Source organism: Erpetoichthys calabaricus, chromosome 14 (assembly GCF_900747795.2).
Source record: "Erpetoichthys calabaricus chromosome 14, fErpCal1.3, whole genome shotgun sequence".
In the NCBI taxonomy this organism is placed as follows: domain Eukaryota; kingdom Metazoa; phylum Chordata; class Cladistia; order Polypteriformes; family Polypteridae; genus Erpetoichthys; species Erpetoichthys calabaricus.
Genome location: NC_041407.2, coordinates 23,236,373 through 23,263,072, shown reverse-complemented (window position 1 = coordinate 23,263,072; position 26,700 = coordinate 23,236,373). Strand labels below are relative to the sequence as shown.

General features: G+C 41.3%; 2 protein-coding genes across 4 annotated transcripts in view; one reads left to right on the top strand and one right to left on the bottom strand.

The window, feature by feature from the left end:
- dgke (diacylglycerol kinase, epsilon) overlaps window positions 1-26,700 on the bottom strand; it is a 521,693-nt gene that overhangs the window by 351,770 nt on the left and 143,223 nt on the right.
- trim25 (tripartite motif containing 25) overlaps window positions 1-26,700 on the top strand; it is a 48,800-nt gene that overhangs the window by 5,722 nt on the left and 16,378 nt on the right. For all 3 annotated transcript variants that reach the window (XM_028818839.2, XM_028818838.2, XM_028818837.2), the window contains exons 2-4: window positions 10,312-10,407; window positions 10,695-10,928; window positions 21,043-21,211. In XM_028818839.2, the coding sequence (XP_028674672.1) occupies window positions 10,312-10,407; window positions 10,695-10,928; window positions 21,043-21,211 (499 nt within the window). The remainder of the gene's footprint in view (window positions 1-10,311; window positions 10,408-10,694; window positions 10,929-21,042; window positions 21,212-26,700) is intronic.

Sequence of the window (26,700 nt, the reverse complement as noted above, 5' to 3'; positions counted from 1 at the left end):
TCTATGCTTTGTCTTGATGTCTATAGACTGATTGAAATAAGTTAGATTTCTTTGAGCACCTGGAGCAGCCAGAGATTTGCCATACGCTCTGTGCTGTGAGGTTTATTAGGGCTGAGAGTGAGAGCTCCACTCGGTAGTAGGAACCGTACATAAAGAAGGTATTCTTGGCTGATAAATGGCCTATAGTCAAGAGTGCCTAGTCTTTGTATGTTTAAATGTATTCTCATAGACCAAAAGTAATATTTAGGTCTGAGATATCATTAAAACATCGTATGTTGTTTGTACCGATAATAAGTAAGTCTCTTGAAGTGTGGAGAGAGTGGCAGGCTGTGTTATTCCTAAAGCACTTGTGTGGTTAATCCGCGTGTGTGTCATTCATGGGGCACTGTTGTGGTTAGGGTCTTTGTGAATGCATATAGCTGCTATGTGTGTGTGTGTTCATCTTAAAGTGCAACAGTAGACCAACCCAATAACAAACTTGACGAGTTCACTTACCCTTGAGGGAAAACAGGTAAAGGGAAATACTACAATAATAGGGAATGAACCGGTATACCGCTCGGCACTACTAGCACCACTTGATTCAGGGACAGTTTTTATCCTCAATAATAATTTATTTACGTTTATAAAGCGCTTTGCATTGTGCATGGAGAGGCACTTCATCCACTACCAATGTGTAGCATCCACCTGGATGGTGTGACCGCAGCCATTTTTGCGCCAGTACACTCACCGTACATTAGCTGTTAGTTGGTGATTCGTGCTAGGTTGTAAGGGATCAAATACTTAGTCTCCCTCAATGACATACAAATCAATTTATAACTTTATGTATTGTGTTTTTTTCTGGTTGTTTTGGTTGATATTCTGTCACTCTCCATTAAAACAACCATAAAATGAGACTGTACGTTTGCTCACTTACAAAGAAACAAACAAATTCAGCAGGGGATGAAATACGTATTTCCCCCACGGTAACACAAAACAAACCAACAAGCTATGATTGCAAAAGTGCATTTCATCAAAGAGAACAAGTTCTGACATTTTATTCTACTTTAACAGCTTGTCCTGATGCCCTAATTTGTTAGATATACCCTTACAAAAAGATACATATATTTTTGTTTTGGTCATTTGTATATCCATCCATTGTAGACATGAGACAAAATGAGATACAGAATACTAAGCACAGAAATGTGTTCTTCTGTTGTGTATTCTATCACATTACCAGACAATTCAAATGAGACACACAGCCAAACAAACTCTCTTCGTTGGAAGCAGGGAGTTTTTAAAAAATTTGATTTTAAAAAAAGAGCTAAAGTATAACATGCTGTACTGACCGCCCTTATAAGAAATGTCATTCACTGTCTGTATGATATGACCGTGAAGAGTGTCGAGACACAACATGAGCATCGCTGTATGTAAAAGTGTACTGGGACTGCAGCAGTGACGTGCGGTGGGGTTCATGGCTGGTGAGGCACGGACTCCTTCATAGTCAGATTTACAAATAAATGAACCCCTAAGAGTAACTTATTCACTAATCGGCTGGCAGCCTGCACATTGACTACTGGTTATGTCTCCTATCTCATTAGCATTCTTTATATACACACACACACACACACACACACACAGATAAGGCACATGTTTGGCTAAGAACGTACGTTACATTTATAGCGGCAAGTCAGAGCGCATTAGCTCGGCACCCTCCATGGGTTCGAAATTTGCTGTTGCAATTCCACAATTCATACTCGGTCAGTACAAATAAAAGTATAGAGTGGTGTACAAAAAAAACAGATTTCAATTTTGATCTTGATTGAAATATTGTTTTTAAAAGCCTTTAATTCTGATGCTTTAATCAATTTTAATACAGAATGTTCAACAAAAGGAAAAACAAAATAATATTTAAGGTCAATATTTAGTTTTTTAAATATTGGATTGTTTTTTTCTTAGTCTGATCCCATTTTTTTATAAAATTGAAAACTGTTTATGGTCTTACCTTTATTTGTAAGTGAAGTCCATGTGCCCAACCGTCTCCACAAAAATCTCCGTCAATTTCTTGTAAAAGTCCTCCTTATTTTTCTTTAGTTTTTAATAAACTTAATCTTCCGTTTTGGCAGTCAGTTGGAACAAAAAATAAACGGACCGCTGCAGTGCACTTGACTTTCTGATATCGCTGACTTATTGGCACCGAGAGTCTCTGTGTAGAAGAACAGCAACCTGTTGGGCTCACATGCACCCCCTTGGTGCGGTACGGTACTGTCTGCCTCACCTTGTTCTTTCTCACTGCGGTTTAATGTCCGATCAGCTAGACTAAATATGTTGCACACATTCATTTAAAGATGTTAGCCAGACTGTGGAAAGTCCGGGAGTATAGTAAATGTGTCTGCAGACATTATATTGGTGACAAACAGCAAGACCGCAACAGGCATCACCCCTGCAGTGTGTGAGGTGAGGCTCATCGCTGCTGCACCTCGTGTTTTCCCACGTATTTGAACAGGAAACGCTCCAATTCACCGATTTTTTGACTATAAAAATGATCTAAATTATTGGAATCATATAGAAAACAAATTTATAGCACAGACCAGTGGACACATTTATGTTCTCATTAGTTTTTGTTTTTTTTTTTACTCTGACTGCACACACTTCATTTCCTCATTCTCGGACGAGTACGCCGAATTGAAACATTGTTTCTTTGATGCACCACTGCATCATCAGACTTGATTGGGACTGACAAAGCATGAATGTCATGCCAGTTTTTTTTTATGTTGTTCTCATGATATGTTCAAACACTACTGGGTGGAGAAAGGTGTAGTTGCTACTGCTCTTGCTAGGCAAGGATGGTGAGAATGACTGCGCAAGACATTGATACACTCATCAATGGCACGAATGTAGAAATAAGGGGGTTAGTTACAGCGAGGGAGAATCGTACAGCAGCCGATCTCCTATTGCTGTCTGTCCTCGAACACGGTGGAGAGGGAAAACGGACAAATTCCCCATGTTTGCTTTTTACTGGTCAAATGGTACATCCATACCCAGTGAGTGAGCGTTTTCAGGTGTACAGTGTCAACATATCGATAGCAAATAGCTGGATGAAAACTAAATTGACCCTTTTTTTTTTTTTTTTTTTTTTTTTTTTTTTTACTATGGTTCTTTTACTGGATGCTCTTTTCTGCTTAGTGTACCTGTGCTTCTTGCCTTAAGCCCAGTGCTGCTGGGATGATAACACAAGTATTTGTATTAGGTTACTGGTAACTTTACAAAGTAATCAGACTACGTAACACGCATTACTTTTAATGTGTTGCCCTACTGCTCTCGGAGCTTGTGTTGCTGAGTTTAGCACTGTACGTTCAGCTCAGCAACACAAACGTAGCAATTTCTGAATTATGCAATATTCAGGGCAGCAACAAATTGGGGCGTGTTAATGTTGTTTTATGATATGAAAGGAGAGCTCTCACTGTCATTCACTTCACAATGGGAATTGGCATAGTGGCTGGCTGTGATTAAGTAAATTTAATCTAACTTTACTTTTAGATTAAATGTTTTTTAAATTTTGTTATTCGCAGAGGTTGCGTAGACAGCTTTGTCATCCGTGGTATCTCCATGTAAATCTTGGCTGGAGCCCACAGCTGATTATGCATCTCATTTATAATATATACGGGACTGGGCTTGGGGCTTTCCTGGAAAACTGTCTGGAGGTCGGCCGGACGTGAATCAGAAGTATATCCTCTCCTACATGCCCTCTCAAACCACCGACCGGCCAGGTGTATCCTGTGAATAGCTCAGTCAGTATTTGCACAACAATCACTACACAAGTTGCTGCGATAATGTCTGGTGGGCTGGAATCAAACAGCGAATCAATATCAAATGTCTCGTGGAGAAAATGGCCACAGAAACTATGAAATAAAACGGTGTACGATGATAAGTTTGTCTCGCACACAACTTTTTGAGTGGAACAAACGTTTCAAGGAAAGACAAGAAAATGTGGAAGACGTTCACCCCCCAGGTCGCCCACGCTAATATCTGATGGATGAAAACATGAAAACCGTGTATCAGATTGTTCGAAATGACTGTACTGCTTTTTCCGTAAAGAAGTTTTTGACTTGACAAAAACATTCCTGTCCTCAATCATCTTCCCTTTTCGCCCGATTTAACTTCCTGTGATTTTTACTTGTTCCCGAAAATCAAAAGTGACCTGAAGGGAACACAGTTTTCTTCAGTGGATAAAGTGAAGACAGAAACGGCAAGCCTGTTGAAGAGCCTCAAGCAAGAAGACTTCCAGCACTGTTTCAATCAATGGAAGATACGTATGGAGCAGTGTAGAGATCAGGAGGGGGAGTATATAGAAGGTGACAAAGTTTAGAATGGTGTAATTCATCAATAAATATATATTTTTTTACCAATCTGGTTATTTTTGTCTCGCCTCGTGTGTGTGTGTGTGTATAATTTATTTTTATTTATATATAATACGCACACACACACACACACACACACACTAGTCGGCCCGCGTATTAGTGAAACAGGACAGTGAGGGCGGCCCCACCCGGCTTCCCTTGGCCCGCATCCTCTGTCTCGGATTATCACAAATATATCGCTACTGCAAGTGACCTATGATTCTTGGCACAATGAGACAAGTCGCAAAATCAACCAGAATGTTCAAGCAAATTATAGAAAAAAAAAACCCAGATCTAATCCGTTAAGTAGTTCTCTCGTAAAAAGTGGACAGATGTAAAGATGTTGGATTTAATAATAATAATAATAATAATAAAAAAAGTTATCCTTTGTAATTCAGAGGACAGGGGTGCAGTGCCTGTGTGAATGTGAAAATCCACAAATGTTTTGGGCCCATGATTGCTGTATTTTGTAAGTTTATTTCCCTGAATAAGATTAAAAAAATTTCGAGAAATGGGAAAACAATCATTGCTCAAGTATGTCACGTGTGAGAAGTTGACTGCCGACACAAAAGTGTGTAGTGCACTGTGACTTTTTTTTAAACAAAATTTGAGTTATATTAACAAACCTGTGTATATATTTTTGGTATTAAATGACAAAAATGGTTAATAGGGATGCAAAAGAAATCCAACAAAACAATAAACATGACACAGCCCAGTTTCGCAGAGGATGGTGGTGTAGTTATGAAGTGAAATCCCCTGTAAACAGCCTCCTCAAGGTTTTATAAAGTTTTGCCCTACCATGATGCCAATGTAAGTGTAAAAGTTGGGAGTTCTCCCAGGCAAAGATGTTTTCTATCCCAAACAAAATCACAAGAAGAGGGCACAGGACGAGAACATAAATCTAGCAAATACTGTAATCCATAAAGTGTAATTGTAATCCAATTGTGCAGTGAAGCATCGAAATGGAAAGACTTCACCGGTTGTGATTCTCCCGGCTTGTTATGGCTCACTTTTAAAGCTTGCGTCGTCCTCTTTCACCCAGCAGTCCTTCTGGCAACCACCGAAGCTGCCCAAAGATGCAGTAGTCCTGGGGTTGCTGGTAGTTGCAGTCCATTTTATTAGCGTCATTTGTGGTTTTCTGCAATAGATTGCAAAACTTGCAAAGAATTTTTTTTTTTTTTTTTTTTAATTATTGATGACAAATCTGCAAATGGGTGGATCTATGAATCATAAACCCTTTATCTGCAAGGGCCGACTTGTATTTAAATATGCCGTGTGTGTGTGTGTGTTTGTGTACAGATACACATCTCTCACTCTCTATCTTTCTTTCTCACTCCCTCTCACCATATATGCTGTATAACCTAAATTTCTCTACCTTGGGACAAATAAAGTACTAATGATGTATTGGTGTGTTTTTCCACTTACAGACAAATGAGATCAAACTGATTAGTGCTTAAGTGGATAGTTCTTATGTAGGACAGGCAAATGTGACTGCTTTTTTTCCTATAACTTTAAATTGTTGCCACCTGTAAGATCTTTTCTCACCTTTATTAAATTTCCACTTTTGCTTGTGCACGTCTGCTCTTGGGTTTTAAATGTGTTGGGTCTTGCAGATGTGCCTTGGTCTGTGTTTTGCACTTCGTTTTGCTAGCTCTTGGTAGTGTTTTCCAGCTTGTGGACCCTTTGACTTTATTTCCTGGTTGTTGGTTAAGATGTTTTGCTGTGATGTCGTGCCTGTCATCATGCCACTTGCTTAATGCTGCTTACAGGTACTTTTGTTATCAGCTGTGGCTAATGTTGCTGTCTAATGCCAGGCTTATTGCACTATTTAGTTTTTAGTCATATATTAGAAGCTGTGTCTAAGATGGCTTGAAATATAAGTCCTTAATCCAGACCTCGCTGTTAATGTTTGCAGCACACCATGCTCTGTTATTTTTTGTTTATATTGTGTAAAGCACTTTGAGCTACATTCCTTGTATGAAAATATGCGTTAGAAATAAATATTGTTGTTTTTATGCCATTGGTGTGTGGTTCGTAAAAGCAGTGTTAAGGTTTGTGATGAGCCGTATGTTGGAATGACAAATGCAATGCATTTTCTCTACAAATGTTTGTGATGAGCCATTTTTTGGAATGACTGAGACATAGCAGCCACACACACTTCCCCTTTTATTTATGGTGGATTGCATCTTTTTTTTTCTTCAACTTTTTTTTGTTCTATTATGCTTTTCCATTTTTATTTTGCCCTTTTTTTTTTTTTTTTTTTTTCTTCAATAATTTGGTTTTAACACTGCACCAGCTCAGGTCTTTGCTCACTCCTTTGTTTCTGTTTTGCTCTCATCAGTTACTGGCACTTTGCCTGGTTTATAATGCCAGGGCCTTCTCTAGCTGTCTGCGTCATATTTTGTGATCTGTCTTTAAAAAATGCCACCAGCATTTCCTTTCTAAGGAGGTGTATGTGCGTAAGTGTGTGTGAAGCACGGCCTTTGGATTTGGCATGGCTTTATGTTGCTCATACGGTACTCTTGAAATTTTCTTTTCTGCATGTTTCACCTCTGCGTCCGTATACTTACTGCATCTACAGTATCGGAGCTTTTGTTTTATGTCACCTTTATTGAATATATTTCTGAAACAAGACCAGCTATGGCATTGATTATTCATAGATTTCAATTGATTTTACAGTTGTTCAGTGTATAAAAAAAACACATCTTGTGTGTATGTCCTCTTGCTGAAGAAAACACACACCATTGTAGTTTAATGTTGAACCTTTTAGACCAGGGGTCTGCAAAGTCGGTCCTGGAGGGTTGTAGTGACTGCAGGTTTTTGTTCCCACCCAGATTCTTAATGAGAAGTCGGGTATTACTGCTGAAGCAACATTTTAATGCTTCATTTTAGATGCATCACATTTTAAGATTGCTTATTTTTGTCTTTTAACATCTGCATTCACTATTTGTAATGGCTTCTTATTATCCAAATAACATAAACGACAAAGGAGCCAGCAGTTCTCCCATCTAACTTGACTTCATTTACACTGCTGTGGATTCATCATGAATGAGTTGGTTTAATAAAATATAGCTGCACTTGTCGGTTTTCCTATTAGTTCAGAATGCAGCTTCCAGAAAGACACTCTGATATCTAATATAACGTGTCGTACCAACAGAAAAAACTCCACAGTCCAAGTGTCTTCATTTTAAAGGTTTTAGTGAGAAGTTAAGCAAAGTGACACTTGAGTTAGCCAATAAAAGGGGTCATATTGCTTGACGTCTGACTACATTCATAATAGCTAACACGGTACAACACCCTAGTATCACAGACATGCAACAGTTTTAGTGAAACTTTAAAGCAAACAGTTCACATAAAAAAGTAAGGAAAAAGGTTGTTGACACACACAGAAAGAATCCACAAGTAAATCCTTAAGTACATAATATTGTAGCAATTTGCCCTGACGACTGTCAGCTTGTGGACCACTTGAACTCGCACTTAGAGTCGACATACTCTTTGAGAATCACTTCTCTGTACATGCTAAGATGACTTGTAGTGAGAAGTTCAAGTGATGCCCTAAGAATTTGGACACGAGGAGGAGGAGGTATGAATGACTCTACTATAAAAGATGAAGTGAGCCAAGCGAGAGTTGGAGACAAGAAAATAAGATGGCAGGGAAATGGTTGGCATAGGGCAGATAAGCAGGATACCTGCACCACTCTGAGTGCTGGAAACTGGCACAGTGGTACTCCTACATTTTTCATTAGTCTCATTTCTTTGTTCTCATTTATTTTAATAATCAGAAATGTGGCATCCTGACATTGTTTAAATCAGGATTGTCAAACTCAAGTCCTAGAGGGCCGCAGGGGCTGCAGGTTTTCATTCCAACCCTTTTCTTAATTAGTGACCTGTTTTTGCTGCTAATTAACTTCTTGTGAATTGTTTTTCTAAGATTTGTTCCCCTGAATTGCTTCATTTCTTTCCTTAAACAGAAATGAAATGTGAAGTGAGGGAGCCAACAGAAGACCAACAAAGTCAGGGCCTCAAACTCCAACCAATTTCACTTAAACCAGCTGCTTAATGAGGTGCCAATTCTTGTTTGTAATTAAACTCGTTCTTTAATTTTGTGGCTTGTTAATGCACCATGAGAGCAGCAACAGACATTTCCGAAATTGTTGAGTTTCTCTTTACTAAGAGCTCTGTTAGAATGTTTTGGGGACCTGAGCAGACCAACAGTCCTGAGACCTTCATCCTTCTTTTCAGATATTGTATGATGGCCACCAGTTGTTTTGGCTCATTTTGTATCTCGTTATTGTTTGGCTGCTAATTAACTCTTTTAGGGTGGATGTCGACTTTTGTCGACAGGAGGGGTTGAAGGCGAATGTCGACAAAAGTCGATATCCAGGAATAAAGGGCAACAATCAGCTGTTAATGGCGACAAATCTCACTGTCACGTCACAGGCATTCCCTCTGTGCTTGGAGGAATGCTAGACTCGTTGACTCGGCAAATAAACATTGCGTGTGCGTGAGTTGCGAAATGTAAACAAAGGCAAGATGGCACCGACATGTGAAAAGGCAGCGAAGCAAGTGCAGAAAAGAAAACACTTGGCAGACGTTGTTTTGCGCATTACCGTGGAGTCGGACTCTTGATTTTTCAGAATCGGACTTTATTGGCAGTGATCAGGAGATCGAGCAAGAGAGTTAGAAGCAGGCATCAGCTGATCAGACACCAGCCGATGCCGCGCGAGCGGATCTGCTGCCAGTTGAGTGCCTTCGCACAGCCGATGCATCTGCGGCAAGGTTCGCATGGGATAAATACACATACATTGATCCGTTGAGAGCCGATCTGGCTACCGGAGTTTACAAGACGGCATGGCTTGCTGTTGGACACGACAGATCACCAGCTGCTGAACTACTTCAGGCTGCTCTCTCCTGATGCTGCTTTTCAGCTACTGTCAGACGAGACAAACAGGTAGGCAGAGATTTTTTTTGAATCGCGGGCTGCGTTTGCATCGCATTCTTGTTTTTCAAAGTGGAAACCCACAACGAAAGACGAGATGAAGCGCGCTGTGGCATTACAAATAGAGATGGGACAGAACTGGTGATATAACTTCAGGGAGCATTGGTCCAAATGTGTTTTGTCCCCTGGTGGCTTAGGTACGTGCTGCTGCAAAGTTTTATTCACTTCTGTAATAAACAGAAGCAAATCCCATGGGGTGAGCCAGGCTATAATGCCATACATAAAGTTCATAAAGTTTCAGAAGATGAAAAGAGGTGACAATACGGTTTTCATGCAGGCAGAAAACTTGGTGGCAGTGGCATGGCACGATGGCAAATGGGTGACTTGTCTCTCTACAGTACACACTAACAATATATGTTAGAAAATGCAGCAACAGACAATTGAAAAATAGGCACCAAAGCAACACATATTGTAAGGAGTGCAATGTGGCAATGACTGAAATTGGCTGCTTTGAGCGAGATCAGACTTTGCTGTGTAAAATGTATGTGATATGTATGTGAAATCATAGAGAATTCAGGCTCATACAACATGCAAGACAGTAACATTTGTCAAAAGTAAATATTTTTTGTTGATTTGATATGTTAAACAATTGCTTTGTGTTCTTTTTTAACAAATGTTAGTTTTTGGAAAAATATTCAGCCCTGGGAGAAAAGAAACAAAAAAAAAATTAGCCCTAAAAGAGTTAAGGATAAAGAAACAATGAAGAGGTCTGAATCTCCAAGAGCAAGTCAGGTAAAATGAACTGAAAAGAGGTTAATTAGCAGCAAAAACAGGTCACTCATTAAAGGGGGTTAGAATGAAAACCTGCAGACACTGTGGCCCTCCAGGACCGAAGTTTGAGAACCCTGGTTTAAATGAATTCGGTTTTTCAACAGTTAGTGTGTTTTGAGGCAAAGGCATAATCATAATGTCTGATTTTTTTTCTTTTCATTGCAGAGGGAATTCAGGAACATTATAGTTTTGCTGAATGCTCATTCAGAAAAGTTCAGCAGTGTCATTTCTGAGATGAATAACCTGGAGAAGAGCATTAAAGTAAGTATGGAGTTCATTACCGAAATACCTTTGGCCGTAGACTTTGCCTTTACATCTCCCCGGATACTTTCAAAAAATCTTTTACAGTATCTGACATTTTTGGGAATGATCTTTCCCACAGGGACACTTATAATATGATCCAACAGGGGTCTCCCTTGTTGGAACTTTCTGGCAGCCATTTCAGAGATAGTGTGCATGGATGAATTAGTAATTCCTCAAGAACTCTATCCTAAAAATTACATACCCGTCTTGCCTTACTGTGCTTTTATGTGTTCTTTCCTTTGTAGGATTGTGCTGATAAGAGAAAGTCTGCAATTAAAGCAGAGTTCAGGTCGATTAAGGACCTCCTGGATAAGGAAGAGAACATCGCTCTACATGTGGTGGACAAAGAGGAAATTGGAGCTCAGAACAGGTTAAGAAGTCTAATGCAGAAAATGAGTAACAGCTCCGAGAGCCTGAACAATTACAAAGCAGTTGTTGAGAATGTGCTACAACAGACGGAGAATATTTCCTTTTTGCAGGTATGCTAATGTGTGTTAAAACCTTTTCAAAAGAACTGTACAACCCCACATACACTGCACATCCTCATTTCAAAGATGTTACACCACAGCTATGAGATGTGGCATTTCTGACTGTCGGGTGATTCTCCTGTAATGATTGCTTAGGTTGTAGCCAAACCGCTTCTTTAGGAAGTACAGTGATCCCCCGCTATATCGCGGTTCAGCTATCACACCCCCGCTAACATCGTGGATTTATTATTATTATTATTATTATTACTAGGGGGCTCCGCCCCCTGCTCGCTTTGCTTGCCCACCCCTGGGTTTGGTTTACCATATAAACAATTTAAAGAGATTATTTTCATAGCAATGGCTACATATGCATTATTTTAATTTTTACTTTAAAACTTTTGTTAAAACAATATTTGTCCTTTATTTCTTGCCCCAGGCGTGGATAAATCTTTCTTGCGGGATGTATAACGCTGCTTGCATTGTGAAGGGTGGTCTGAACACACGCTAAAGAGATGTGGTCGGTTCAGCTGCTGTCTTGTTGCTGCTGGCGAGCTGCGTGTTCTGCTGGTCACGCTTTGCGTCAATCATTTAAAAGCCTGTACAGCAGCTGTCCTTTTGCAACTCCGCGTGCATTAACCCCCCCCCCCGAACACTAGCAGCAGAGACGCGAAGAAGTGCTTGGATCATCTGCTGGTGAGCTGCTGCTGGTGAGCTGCGTGTTCTGCTTGTTGTTGTTTTAAGAGGTGGGAGCACATGATGTGTGTCTGCCAAAAGCAATCCAACAACTGCTAGGTTAGATGTCCGTGAACTTGTTTTAAATGGTTTGTAAGTAGGGCATGACGTGCAAAAGTCACCATCTCATGGTTTTTGCTTCCTAAGGTTGTAATGTCTAGTCTTGCATGTTGTCAAAGTGTCCCTCTGAGATGATCAGGTCTTGTTTGCTTCGCTTAGCCCCCCCGGAGGCGTGCTACGCTCCTGCCACTTTGCGTCTCTCCTGCTCGTGTTATGAAGGTAGGGAGATGAACACACGCTAAGGAAGTGGACGGATCGGCTACTGGCTTTGTGCTGCTTGTGCCAATGTGCATGTTCTGCTTGTTGCTCTGCGCATCATTTAAAAGCCTGTACAGCACCTGTCCTTCTGTCTCACTGCCTTGTCTCATGTGACGTTAAAGTGTTTCTCACAGGACGTCAAATTTGACCTTGGAGGTCAATCATCACCCCTGAAAGCAGATAGTAGACGTCATGTAGTATATGTGTACCAAACTGCAGATCAATAGGTCAAACGGTTTGCGAGCTACAGGAGATTTAAAATCCTGGATAGACAAACGGACAGCTACGGTAATATATATATATATATATATATATATATATATATATATATATATATATATATATATATATATATATATATATATATATATATAATATATATATATAATATCTCAGTTTACATTTAGTTGAAGTTGGGGTCAGTACATTTTGACTCCAGTAATCCAATGGCTTCCAGCTCCACAGTCCTGAAGATATCCCCAGCATTCATCAACAACTAGCAAGAAATGGGGTGGGGGTGTAAACATGTATAAAGCATAGAAATTGTAAGTATAATGTTTAACTATGCCTTGGTGAATTCATGACTGCCACCTCAAAGTAGGCACACTCTCCAGGGGAGGGATGATGGGGATGAGGCTGTTGCCTGCAACACAAATTGCCTTGCAGAATCCTTGTCACCATTCATTCCTTTTGTACAGTACATTGTAGGGTTGTCAAATGATCAATAAATAGAGATTGCAGCTTTTTAAAAACTGTTCCAATATTCATTTTTCAGGGTTTTGATTCTATAGCCTACATTACTTATGCACTTCTGGCTCGCAGTGGCTTTTGACAGTTCAGTCTAGTAGGCTACCAGTGGGCACGGCTAGAGTTGCAGACCCGTTTCCACTCACTCAATTACTCGCTGGTGTTAAGATGGCAACTTCAGCAAAATGCTTTCTTTTTTGCTTTGCGCCCTCCCTCACCATAACCTACTGTATATGGGGAGGAGTGAAAGCTTTACATTCATCTAAAATTTCAAACTCCGGTTTTTCAATGGATCTCGACGTTTTAGGGTTCCCCACCACCCTAATACTGAAAGCGTCAATACCTCGATGATGGGTGTGTTTATCTGTGTGTGTGTGTCTTAGTTTCTTGAGGATGGTCTAGAGCTGAAACGGCTGGAGGGAAAAATACCAAACTCTAACCTGTGCTGATTAGTTTTTTGAGCCAAGTCATGCAAGAGAAAGAGGCACTGTGGAGCAGTGTTTCCCAAACTTGGTCCTGGGGAACCCCTGTGGCTGCAGGTTTTTGTTCCAGCTGGATTCCTAATCAGTGACAACACCTGATAACGCTGATCTCATTTAATTAGCTGGTATTTTTTTTTCTTTTGACATTCAGAAAAGCACAGCAGCATGATTTTTACATTTATAAGACATTTAGAAATATTTCTGCATTTGCTATAGATTTAAATGCTTAACTCTTTTGTTGATTTCATTATACTTTGGCCTTTCTCTGATAGATACTTTATTAATCCCAATGGGAAATTCACATTCTTCAGCAGCAGCATACTGATACAATAAATAATATTAAATTAAAGAATGATAATAATGCAGGTGAAAAACAGACAATAACTTTGTATATGTTAAATGTTAATGTTTACCCCCCCCGGGTGGAATTAGAGTCGCATAGTTTGGGGGAGGAACGATCTCCTCAGTCTGTCAGTGGAGCAGGACGGTGACAGCAGTCTGTCGCTGAAGCTGCTCTTCTGTCTGGAGATGATCCTGTTCAGTGGATGCAGTGGATTCTCCATAATTGATAGGAGCCTGCTGAGCGCCCTTCGCTCTGCCACAGATGTTAAACTGTCTAGCTCCATGCCAACAATAGAGCTTGCCTTCCTCACCAGTTTGTCCAGGCGTGAGGCGTCTTTCCTCTTAATGCTGCCTCCCCAGCACACCACCACGTAGAAGAGGGCGCTCGCCACAACTGTCTGATAGAACATCTGCAGCATCTTATTGCAGATGTTGAAGGACGCCAGCCTCCTAAGGTAGTATAACCGGCTCTGTCCTTTCTTGCACAGCGCATCAGTATTGGCAGTCCAGTCTAATTTATTATCCATCTGTGATGTATCCATCTGTAACTGTCATACATCTCTGTGCAGATTTTCCCCCTTTGTTGTATCTTAATAATGACAATTTAAAACGGAGCAGACACGCAGGCAAACAACACTAAATAATCAAAGGCTGCAACTACTTTAGAGTCAGACCCTCTAATTAGGAAATAATGGATTAATTAAATAATTTAGAAGACCTAGAAAAGTAGAATGAAAATCAAGATGAAAATACTGTTAAAAAGAAAAAAATACATTATTCCCATAAAACTGCTTGGTACATTTTAAGCTACATATATAATTTTTTTTTTTTTTTTTTTAAGCAAACTTCATTTTCTAATTTCTATATTGTTCCCTAAACACAGAACTTGGGAAATATCAGTTCACTTAATTAGCACAGGAGTTCAATTAAAAACAGAAGATGGTTAGAACAAAAACCTGCAGCCACAGTGTGTCCCCAGGACTGAGTTTGGGAAACACTGCTATAGAGGAACCCTTAAATACCATAATTCTGTACTTAAGAATTCTTTTTGTCAGTTGGCATTGTCATGACCTATTTTATGATCCGAAAGATCAGCATCAGAGCGGTAAATTATTACTGAAATGTTATTGAATAGTTTGGGCAACTTGCTTCCTAGGGCACAAAGACTACGGAGGCTGCCTTCCGAATTTTTGCCGTAGCGACAGAAAACCACAAGATACAGTGGAACCTCGCTTCGCGACCATAATTCGTTCCAAAACTCTAGTCGTAAACCGATTTGGTCGTGAACCGAAGCAATTTCCCCCATAGGATTGTAAGCAAATACAATTAATCCGTTCCAGACCATACAAACTGTATGTAAATATATATTTTAAGTTTTTACGCACAAATATAGTTAACTAAACCATAGAATGCACAGCGTAATAGTAAACTAAATGTAAAAACATTGAATAACACTGAGAAAACCTTGAACAACAGAGAAAACTAACAGTGCAATAGTTTGCACTATAGTGCTATGAACAGCTCGCTAAAAACACTTTTTCTTTTGAGTTTTAAGCACAGGGAAAAAAAAAAAATGAACATTTGAAAAAATCCGTTATTTAATAAACCACCAAGAAAAGTAACATTGCAACAATGCACGCTGTAAACAGAAGTGAAAACAAAATCAAGCCCAGTGCATTAACTGCCTTCTCTACGTTATTAGTCCAGCCCTCTCACTCTCTCGCGCTGCCTGTGTGTGTGTGTCTCTCTCTCTCTCTTTCTTGCTCGCTGCACAGGAAATGCACATGTACAAACCGAAAGTTAAACTGGCTTGTTCGTATACCGACTGTGGTCGTGAACCGAGGCAAAAGTTTGGCAAACTTTTTGGTTGTACAGTAATCCCTCCTCCATCGTGGGGGTTGCGTTCCAGAGCAACCCGCGAAATAAGAAAATCCGCGAAGTAGAAACCATATGTTTATATGGTTATTTTTATATTGTCATGCTTGGGTCACAGATTTGCGCAGAAACACAGGAGGTTGTAGAGAGACAGGAACGTTATTCAAACACTGCAAACAAACATTTGTCTCTATTTCAAAAGTTTAAACTGCTCCATGACAAGACAGAGATGACAGTTCCGTCTCGCAATTAAAAGAATGCAAACACATCTTCCTCTTCAAGTCAGGAGCAGATGTCAGAGAGAGAGAGAAAAAAAGCAAACAAATCAATAGGTTTAGCTTTTAAGTATGCGAAGCACCGCGGCACAAAGCTGTTGAAGGCGGCAGCTCACACCCCCTCCGTCAGGAGCAGGAGAGAGAGAGAGAGACAGAGAAAAACAAACAAGCACAAATCGATACGTGCCCTTCGAGCTTTTAAGTATGCGAAGCACCGTGCAGCATGTCCTTCAGGAAGCAGCTTGCACAGAAGGTAGCAACGTGAAGATAATCTTTCAGCATTTTTAGACGAGCATCCGTATCGTCTAGGTGTGCGAACAGCCCCCCTGCTCAATCCCCCTACGTCAGGATCAGAGAAAGTCGGCGCAAGACAGAGACGGAGAAAAGTAAGTTGGATAGCTTCTCAGCCATCTGCCAATAGCGTCCCTTGTATGAAATCAACTGGGCAAACCAACTGAGGAAGCATGTACCAGACATTAAAAGATCCATTGTCCGCAGAAATCCGCGAACCAGCAAAAAATCCGCGATATATATTTAAATATGCTTACATATAAAATCCGCGATGGAGTGAAGCCGCGAAAGGCGAAGCGCGATATAGCGAGGGATTACTGTAAACCAATTTGTACGTGTACCGAGATGTTCGTGAACCGAGGTTCCACTGTACATGCAAACCCATATGTAAGATTTGCTACTGCACAATACAAATTGAACAGGCTAATGCATTCAATTAAGCCAAACATTAGACGGGTCGACATGCGAGTCGGTACAAAATTTCAAGAGGTTGGTATCTTCTTTCTCTGTTACAGGAAAACAAACTGTTGCTTTTCAAGCAGGGATGCGACGTTAGTTTTAAGCTAAAGGAAAAAACTTAATTTTTTTTTTTTTTTTTTTAATAGTCAGTTAAATGTATATTGAATATATCAAGATTGGAATCTTCAATTGTTTTAGCCTGTCAGCCAGTTTTATTCTACACTGTTCATTTAGGGGCAGCTCTCTCTAGCACTAAGGCTTGGTTGCTCCCTATTTTTTTCTGAAAGCCCTTCTGCAAAGTGTGCTGCTATAGTGCATTACTTTCTTTTATTATGTTAACTTGAAATATAATTTTAAAATTGCGTAACAATCTTCTAAACGTCTACACGTGGAAGTCTGTCTGTCTGTCTTGCCCGGAAGTGAGAGGTGGAGTCGGGTAAAAGCTCTGCCTCTGAGGAAACGGACAACTCGCTTAGCCACTAATAACACAAGCGAGGCCAGCACGTCAGCAAAACGAAACCGCAGAAGGAAGAAAGTCGCTTAGCTGCTAACATCGGCAAAATGGTATCCCTTTTTCCTCCCGCCGCTAATGCACAAACGATGCAAGCACGTCGGCAAAACGAATCCTCCTAGGAGAGAGACGCCCAGAGTAGTTCCTTTCAATTACCTGACATCTCTACATTTTAGTTTTTTTTCCCTGATGATATCAATACTTCCTTAGATCCCGGGGCTTTTTACAGCATGAGCTTACACGGCTAGTAACTAAATAATGTAACGTGCTATAACTTTGGTGTGACTCCTGTGTGTGCTCATATACTTGGACTTAAACTTGTTTACTTTTTATTGTTTGCAGAATTTAACTTACTTTTTACTGAAGACTGCACTACTTGCAATCTTGTGGGGTCAGACGTGATTCTCAAATGAGAGACTACACATCTGGGGTCAAGTTGTTAAGTTTGTAGTGAATAGTGGAGAAGTCCACTGCTGGAAATCCTTCACCCATTGGGCTTTTTCCTATGACACCTGCCACCAGTTCCTATCGCTCCGTGCACCTTATACCACTGGGTGTTCAGAGCGAGAGCAAGTTGAAACTAAACAAGAGTTGGCGTTGAGAGAAAATAAGAAGTTAAAATTGATGTTCTCATTTCAGGAGTTCTGTAGCACAAGATAACTGAAGCTTAATGATTAATCAGTACATTAATTAATGAGGTGACAGAAGAGATGTACAAACACACACACCTAGACCCCTGCAGCAACATGGCTTCCTGTGTTTGAGAAGTGCTTCTGTCTTCTACAATATCTGTCTGTCAATTGCATCACTATATGACATAACAATAGCAAATAGAGCTTAAATAAGCATTGCGGTTTATGGATAAACATCCAGCTGTTCTGCATGGCATGTCTGCATTTCCAGTTAAACAGTAATTGTTAACTTCCTTTAGCTACTTGTTTATGTGCAGTTAGAAGGTGGCTGCTGTGTAGTCTTGTCCGTGCACCTCCTGGTGATGGGGGGTATTTTGAGCACTGAAATCTGCTTCTCCTGTAGCTCTTCGTTATCCGCTCCCTTAATGGCAGTCCTTTTGATGGATTGTGGCACACTGTTTACTTGTATATTTAGTAATTCATAGTTTCACAAGCGTAGCTGCTAATTCTTTCAACCATACATTGACTTTGACACGACAGTCAGAGAGCACACACAGCACCTGTGCATCGTTCACTTTTACAGTCGGTCCATTGATGTCTTTGATTGCCAGTATATGATCTGATGGTTTTTCTCATGTAACAGGTTATGTTTATTTTGAACACCTTCAATGTGCTGTTAGCACATGTGACGCACATTTATATACTGCTCAAATAAATTAAAGGACCACTTTTTAATGAGTATAGCATCAAGTCAATGAAACTTCTGGGCTATTAATCTGGTCAGTTAAGTAGCCGAGGGGGTGGTTCATCAGTTTCAGCTGCTTTGGTGCACTAGAGGGGCAACAATGAGAAGACCCCCAAAACAGGAATGAATGGTTTAACAGGTGGAGGTCACTGACATTTTTCCCTCCTCCTCCTGTTTTTTTCATTAGTTTTGCTTCTGGCTACAGTCGGTGTCACTACTGGTAGCATGAGGCGATTCCTGGACCCTACAGAGGTGGCACAGGTAGTCCAACTTCTCCAGGATGGCACATCAATATGTGTCACTGCCAGAAGGTTGGCTGTGTCTCCCAGCACAGCCTCAATGACATGGAGGAGATTCCAGGAGACAGTCAGTTACTCTAAGAGAGCTGCACCGGGCCATAGAAGGTCCTTAACCCATCAGCAGGACCCACTGGTATCTGCTCCTTTGGACAAGGAGGGACAGGATGAGCACTGCCAGAGCCTACAAAATGACCTCCAGCAGGCCAGTGGTGTGAATGTCTCTGGCCAAACAAACACTTTATGAAGGTGGCCTGAGGGCCCGACGTCCTCTAGTGGGCCCCTGTGTGCACTGCCTGACGCCATGGAGCTTGATTGGCATTTGCCATAGAATGCCAGAATTGGCAAATCCACCACTGGTGCCCTGTTCTTTTTACAGATGAGAGCAGGTTCACCCAGAGCACATGTGACAGACGTGAAAGGGTCTGGAGAAGCCATGGAGAATGTTATGCTGCCTGTGACATTGTTCAGCATGACCGGTTTGGTGGTGGGTCAGTGATGGTCTGGTGAGGCATATCCATGGAGGGACACACAGACCTCTACAGGCTAGACAACGGCACCTTGACTGCCATTAGGTATCGGGATGAAATCCTTGGACCCATTGTCAGACCCTATGCTGGTGCAGCGGGTCCTGGGTTCCTCCTGGTGCACAACAATGCCCAGCCTCATGTACCGAGAGTATGCAGACAGTTCCTGGAGGATGAAGGAAGTGATACCACTGACTGGCCCTCACGCTTACTCACCTGACCTCAATCCAATAGAACACCTCTGGGTGGGATATTGTTTCGGGCCATCTGCTGCTGCCAGGTTGCACCTTAGACTGCTCAGGAGCTCAGTGATGCCCTGGTCCAGATCTGGGAGGAGATCCCCCAGGACACCATCCATTGTCTCTTTAGGAGCATGACCCCCCCGACGTTGTCAGGCATGCATACAAGCACATGGGGCCCATACAAACTGAGTACGATTTGGAGTTGCTGCAATGAAATTTCAGCAAAACGGACGAGCCTGCCACATCACTTTGTCACTTAGATTTTCAGGGTGTCTTAGAATTCAGCCCTCTATAGGTTGATCATTTTCATTTCCATCAAACGATGTGCCATCCTTTTGTTCCTTACACATTACCATATCAGTCCATAGCAGTAGAGATAGCCAGGAGGATATTTTTTTTCCCCCCATTGAGATCTGATGTGTTTTCAAAGTGTTCCTTTAATTTTTTGAGCAGTTTATTTTTAATTGGGGTCATTTTTGTCTGTAGATCGTTCATTATAACCCGATGCTTGCTGTCCGGTGGGCATGTTAACGAGAGCACCACTGCTCCTTGCAGTTGAAAATCCCCGTCTGTACTTTGAGCGCTGCCCTCATGAGGTGTTGGATTGGTTTAGAAATGTGACACTCGGTCAGACGTCTGATTGTTCCCTCCCAGTTTTAAGCCCAGTTCACTCATGGATGTCTTAAGTCTGCTTCAGTGAGACTGTAGTCATTAAATGCAATTACTTCAAGTAGTAAAGTTTCTATTCGTCTCTATCAATATAAACATTTTAATGCATGCAGAACTGCAATTTAATTAAACATTTATCAAGGTACATTGTATACGCTGTTGGGTATTGTAAATGGTATTGGATTTCAATACTTGTTTGAAATTTTAGCATCGTGCCCACCCTAGTATACTTCATAATCAATTTTTAGAATTCTAATGTGCTGCTTTTGGACAACATCCGTTAAAACAGTTCACATTTTGAGTCCTTTAACTTTGCACAGTTTAGCCATCTAATAGTGTCCTGTAGCAGCATCTACATTATGTGGTGCCCACCAGGAACCTCACTTTCTGTGATAGAAAGACTCACCTGATGGCTTAACTGGTAGCCAAAGCACTTGGCCATCATGAGTGTGTTGCACATTTGGAAGTTTTAGTCCAAATGGTGTGTTGGTATTATTGTATTAGCCCAAATGAAGTTTTTGATCATAAAAAAAGGTAATCTCCAATAGGTCAAATGTCATAATCAATATGCATTTTATTGGCAACTTGTTGCAGATGTCCGATTCAAAGAGTACAAATAGAGTAACTGATAGTGCGGCTGTTTTTGATTTACTAATTTTTAAAAGGAAAATGAATGCTTGGTAAAACAACAAAAGTTTGACGCAAAAGTATTTGTATTCCAAAGAAATGTTAAATGTATGCAAGAGTGTCTGGTAAACGGGCTAGTTGATGCAGGGGGGAGTTAGTAGCGGTCAGATGCTATACTGTGTGAGATTAAGACCCATTTTGGTTGCTTTTTTGTTTTATAGCAATTTATGACAATTGGTTTTCTAAACTGAATGCCGTAGAGAGATTTTTTTTAACCTTGATCTGTGGGGAGGTGACATATTTTTTTTTTTTTTTTTTTTTAGTAACAATTCTTGTTTTTGATTTATATTGGACAGACCAAGGCTAACCTGCCTGAAGCAATGAAAATCTCCCCATATGCTCCCAAGATTAATATCGATTCAAAGCAGCTACTCATGCAAATGTCTACTGCTGCAGCCCTCCGTAATTTTCTCTCTCAATTGATGAGCCAACCTTTGGAGAAAAGAGGCCAGCTACTGACATCAGGTAAAAAAAAAAGTTTGCTGTTAGAAAAGATTTTCCTGTGTTTGTATTATTCTGTGAAGTCACGGATAGAGTCAACTTTGAGATGGGGGTCACTGGTAACGGGGATGTGGAAGAAAGGGGTTTTATTTGCATTTCCCTTGGCTTCAGCAAATTCCGCCAACCCATGCAAGTGTGCATAGTCATGTAGTAAAATCTGGTGCCAGGCGAACAGAACGCTGCGACTATGTACACAGCTGCCATGTGTCTGCTTGAACATACATAGTGGTGGTGGTTTTTTTTTTTTTTTTTTTTCTTCAAGAGGTGTTTAAATTTTTACTTGTATAAAAGTGGACATTTTTTTCTTAGCAAATGTGCTGTGCAGACCTTTCTTGTAACCATTACTTGACATATGAGAATGTGTATGGGATTGGATACTTGGCATACTTATAGAGCTGTCACGCCATCATGCCGTGTGTGTGTGTCAATGGTATGCAAACAGCAGTGCCACATAGTGGACTGTCTTGGAACTTATTGACTGGCATAAGTCAAGTCAAGTTGGGGAGCATGCACTGGTACAGTGCGTTGCTGCACCCACTACACAACGAAACAACTCGGGATCCCGATTTGCAACTCCCCCAGGCAGACACGCGATCCAGTCCCACCCTCCGGAAATGACCCTCTATCTGCCGCAGCCAGGTGTTACATGGGCGACCCCTTGGTCTGGTCCAGCCACATGGGTCTCCAACAATGAGGATCTTACGAGCAGGATCACCCTTGGGGAAATGCACCACATGGCTGTAGTGCCGTAACTGACGCTCCCTCACAATGCAGGTAATGTGCCTCATTCGGGACTCCATGAGCAAACGGTACCCAAGGATTTTCCGGAGAGACACAGCACGGAGGCAGTCCAGTTTTCATCTCGGGTCACTGGATAGTGTCCATGTCTTGCAACCATATAGCAAGACAGGAAGCACCAAGACTCTAAAGACTTGGACCTTCATCCTTTTGCGTAAATATCGGGAGCGCCACACACCCCTTTCCAGTGACCTCATGAATCCCATGCTCTCCCAATCCGTCTACTGACTTCACAGGAAGAGTCACCACTGGCATAGTGTTAATTTTTTTTTTTTTTTTTTTGAGTGTGTGTGTGTGTTCACCCTGTGCTGGACTGGCACTCTCTCCAGGGATTGTTCCAGCCTAGTGCTCAATGCTTGCTGGGAGAGGCTCCAGCTTCCTCTTGGCCCTGCCTTGGATGAGCAGGATAAGATGATGAATGGATGGATATTGGCTAATAAATGTGTGCAAGATTATAATTTAAAATGTGTTTATGCAAGAAAAAAAAAAACAGTGGATGGAACTCTTCAGGTGGTTTTTAGTGCATTAAAATTATAGTTGCTAAACATTCATATTTTGATAACTGATCAGGCAAACACTAAAATGATGAATTTGATTAACTGGCTTAGCGAAAAATGTATGGCTTATTCACGAGAGAGGCTGTGACAAGTGTTTGGCATTGCTCAGTAGCTTTTAGGTTTGTGTTGTATACCAGTATTGGAAAATGTAACTTGAATCCATCTTAATAGCTCCCTGAACACCGGTCATGCATTAGCATTTGTGGAAAATAAGTAGCATTGAGTCTGACCTTAGGCTGATTTATTTACTGGCTATGGACAGAATTAATAACGCCATTCCTCCGAGACGTGCACTGAACTCGCCCTAATTTTAAAGGAACACTCCACCCAGTAATGATGGATGTTTGCTGCTGTTCAGGGCTGGTCATCATTGAAGCCCATTATATGAGAAACTTTGTCGTCTCCATTTCCCATGATATATGAGATAAAAAATTGTTTTTTCTTGGCCATCACTACAAGCAGCAGGAAAAAAATATCAAATTTGGGCAGAATATTCCTTTAAAACACGTGAATATGTGTCCGTTATATCCTGAATAATATCTGCAAATTAATATTAACGCTGTTCTCAGCTAAAAAAAAAAAAAAACTACGTTGCAAACTACTGCTAGTTTATAAAACGGAAGGACACAGTGTCAGTTTTGCAAAAGTAGATGTTGAGTAATACTAGCAAACTGACCTAAGCAAGTCAAATTTTAATTCAGTGTGCTTACCGTGACTTTTAAAACCTCATTGGAAGCTGTTGATCAATCAAGTTCCTTGCATTTTCATGTGCTAAACTTCCAAGTCATTTTCTTTTCAACGCCTGTCAGGAATTACATTTATAAGGAAAGCCTTCCAGGAATACGGACTTGAGGGGGAAATTCTGAGAAGCAGAAAAACAATATGGAGATGGTTAGTTAGTTATTATGGATCAGGGGTATCTACTTGTAATCACTTGCAGATTTTTGTTCCAGTCAGTTTCCAAATTAAGACATTTCTTGCTGTTAAAAAGAAACTTATTAAATCTGTGACGTATTACTGCTTTTAGCACACATTTATATAGATTTTGCTTTTCTGGGAACATGTAAAATGTTTTGCAGACCAAAGCTCCTTAGTATTTCTGACTTTCACTTTTGCTCTTTCTTTTTATAAAACATATACAATGATTACACACAAGAGTGAGCGGGGCAGAGTTAGTAGGTGAGCTGCCAGGTAGGTGTCCCTTGTAGAAAATGCTGTTTTGGTATAGACCTGTGATTGACAGCGGCACTGGTGAAGGCTGGACGTCCAGTTTCTGAGGTAATTTGAAATCCTCACCCCATTTTTTACAAAGGACAAGGAGGACGACAACAATCGGAGAAAAAATGACCGGCAGTCTGGCTAAGTGATCCTCATCTGCGTTGGCCATGTTAAAGGAAATACAGCTACAAAGACCTGTCCGGATAGGTGAAGGTCAGCATTCATCTCCAGGGACGGTTATTCTGGGAATCCTGCATTGCTCTTGGTTAGAACAAGCAGACCTGGGGGAGCTCGTTGAAGTTTTTATTGTGGTGCAGAACTAACTGTGGACACATTTTCATTTAAAAAAAATTCAGATTCTTTTGTTGGCCAACTTCAATTCATCCACCCAGAATAATAAGGCATTTCAGACTGTAGACTATTGTGTGAACTTTGGGAGGAGCTGGAATAAATTGACTGTACAGGTAGTCCCCAGGTTACGGACATCCGACATACGAACAGGGCCGCAGCTCCGACTCATGCGCTTCAGTAACTGCCGCTCCATCATCTTCGGCCTGGGGACGCTGCAAGCGGTGGCTGGAGGGGGTCGATTTCGCTGTTCGTGCAGTGTAGTGTCCATCGGGTGGCTCCCGGTGGCAAGGAGTTTCACTGCCCACCCACCACACATGGCTGCCCCGTTCGTTCTAGGTGGGCGGCTGGTAATGCTGCAAGTGTTGACCCTGTTGTGGCTGAACGGAAGCCATTGAGGGTGAATGGGGAGGCGGGGGGGGTAGCATTATAGTGTGCCTCGGATGGCTGCGTATTGAATGGGGCGGTGGTGCGGCGGGACACCGCAGGCAGCATACTGTAGTGGAGGTGACTGTGATGTGGGCTGGTGATGAACCTCGCGCGAAGACGATTCTTCATGTCGTCAGTTCGCACACTTCTCGATGGTCCAGGATTTTTTGGGTGATTTTCTGTGTAATAAATTGAATACGTTATAGCGTAATAAAAATTGCATAATTAGATCTGGACCACCCTATACATCAGACGTGTTAACGACTGGTGCCTTCCTGCTGTGATAGCGTGTACAGTGCTGTACAGAAGAGCTCATCTTAACCTTCTGTCTTCACCCTTCAAGAATGCATCAGATTTGTTTCAGAGAAAAGTGCTGGTGATACAGTAAAGAAGAGAAAAACCATCACCATTGAAAATAAAGTAGAAATAATAAAAAGGTCAGAAAGAGGTGAAACTCCATCATTCCTTGGTCAACAATTAACATTTATTAAAATTAATGTACATGTTCTGACTTGCATACAAAATCAATTTAAGTACAAACCTATAGTCCCTATCTCGTACATAATGCGGGGACTGCCTGTATATATTTTTATTCGCACTCGAGGAGTTCTTGTCTGTTCGGGAGGAGAAAAAGGTCATTGCTGTCATCTTTGTGTCTAAACTTTCCGCCCCCCCCAACCCGGCTTTGCTGAAATTGCCTTGTAACTCTTATTACTGCATATGTTACGGCCAAAAATCGAAGTTCGTCCAGTTCTCGAATTGGCCAGCCGTTTCGCATTTTGGCCGTGAGGTATGTCCAAAGTCCGAATTAGTAGAAATGACCAGTGTATATGCTACATTTCGCGAATTGGTGAGAACTCCCTGGCCAAAATCCGATGTGCTGATCTAAGACTGTCCGCTCAAGGTGCAAAGATGCTTGAAAATTTCAGATGCAGATTCAGAAGTGAGTTTTCCATTCTGCACAAGAAACTGCTCAAGGCGGGACTTGTTCAGAAAGTGGACTTCCCCTCGCCCAAACACTAACCTTAAGGTCAATAAAATACATCCTTGATGTTAAGTCACTATTTTAGGGCTAAAATAATAACAGAAATGTGAAACCTACTTATATACCTAATCATAATTATTGTGAAACAACCAAGTGGTGTCCACTTTCTAAACAAGAGCCGCCAAGGCTATCCATCCATCCATCCATTTTCCAACCCGCTGAATCCGAACACAGGGTCACGGGGGTCTGCTGGAGCCAATCCCAGCCAACACAGGGCACAAGGCAGGAACCAATCCTGGGCAGGGTGCCAACCCACCGCAGGACACACACAAACACACCCACACACCAAGCACACACTAGGGCCAATTTAGAATCGCCAATCCACCTAACCTGCATGTCTTTGGACTGTGGGAGGAAACCGGAGCGCCCGGAGGAAACCCACGCAGACACGGGGAGAACATGCAAACTCCACACAGGGAGGGCCCGGGAAGCGAACCCGGGTCCCCCAACTGCGAGGCAGCAGCGCTACCCACTGCGCCACCGTGCCCGCCAAGGCTATACTTGATGCAATTGCACTACTAAGTGTGCAACAAATCGCTGCTCATGCCATTTTTCTTCAGACCTTGGTCGATAGTCTCATGCGATTTCGCAAACTGGCTGGCCAAATCCCAAAATCGAGGAAAAGTTCGGACATTGGCCGGTCAATTTACAGTGACATTGGCCATTTCCCGCTTTGGCTGATTTTTCGTGTTTTGGCCGTAACATAACATATACAGTAGAGTCTTGCTTATCCGACATTCCATATTATCCGACGTCCCACCGCAAAAAAAAAAAACCCAAAAAAACGCATCAATCGGCAACAAGAACTGCAAGTTGTGAGCGTAGTCTATTTTTTGTTGCTAAGTTCACTTTTTCAGTTATTTTTTCTATTTTGTTGTAAAACATGATGATTATTAGGTTTGTAATGTGTAAAATAACAGTTTGACGTTTAATAGGCTTTTTCTTAACACCTCCCATTATCCGACATTTTCGCTTGTCCAACGTTTTGCCGGCCTGTTTGTCGGATAAGCGAGACTCTACTGTATATACATTTGACTATTTTAAAGTTGATTATATTG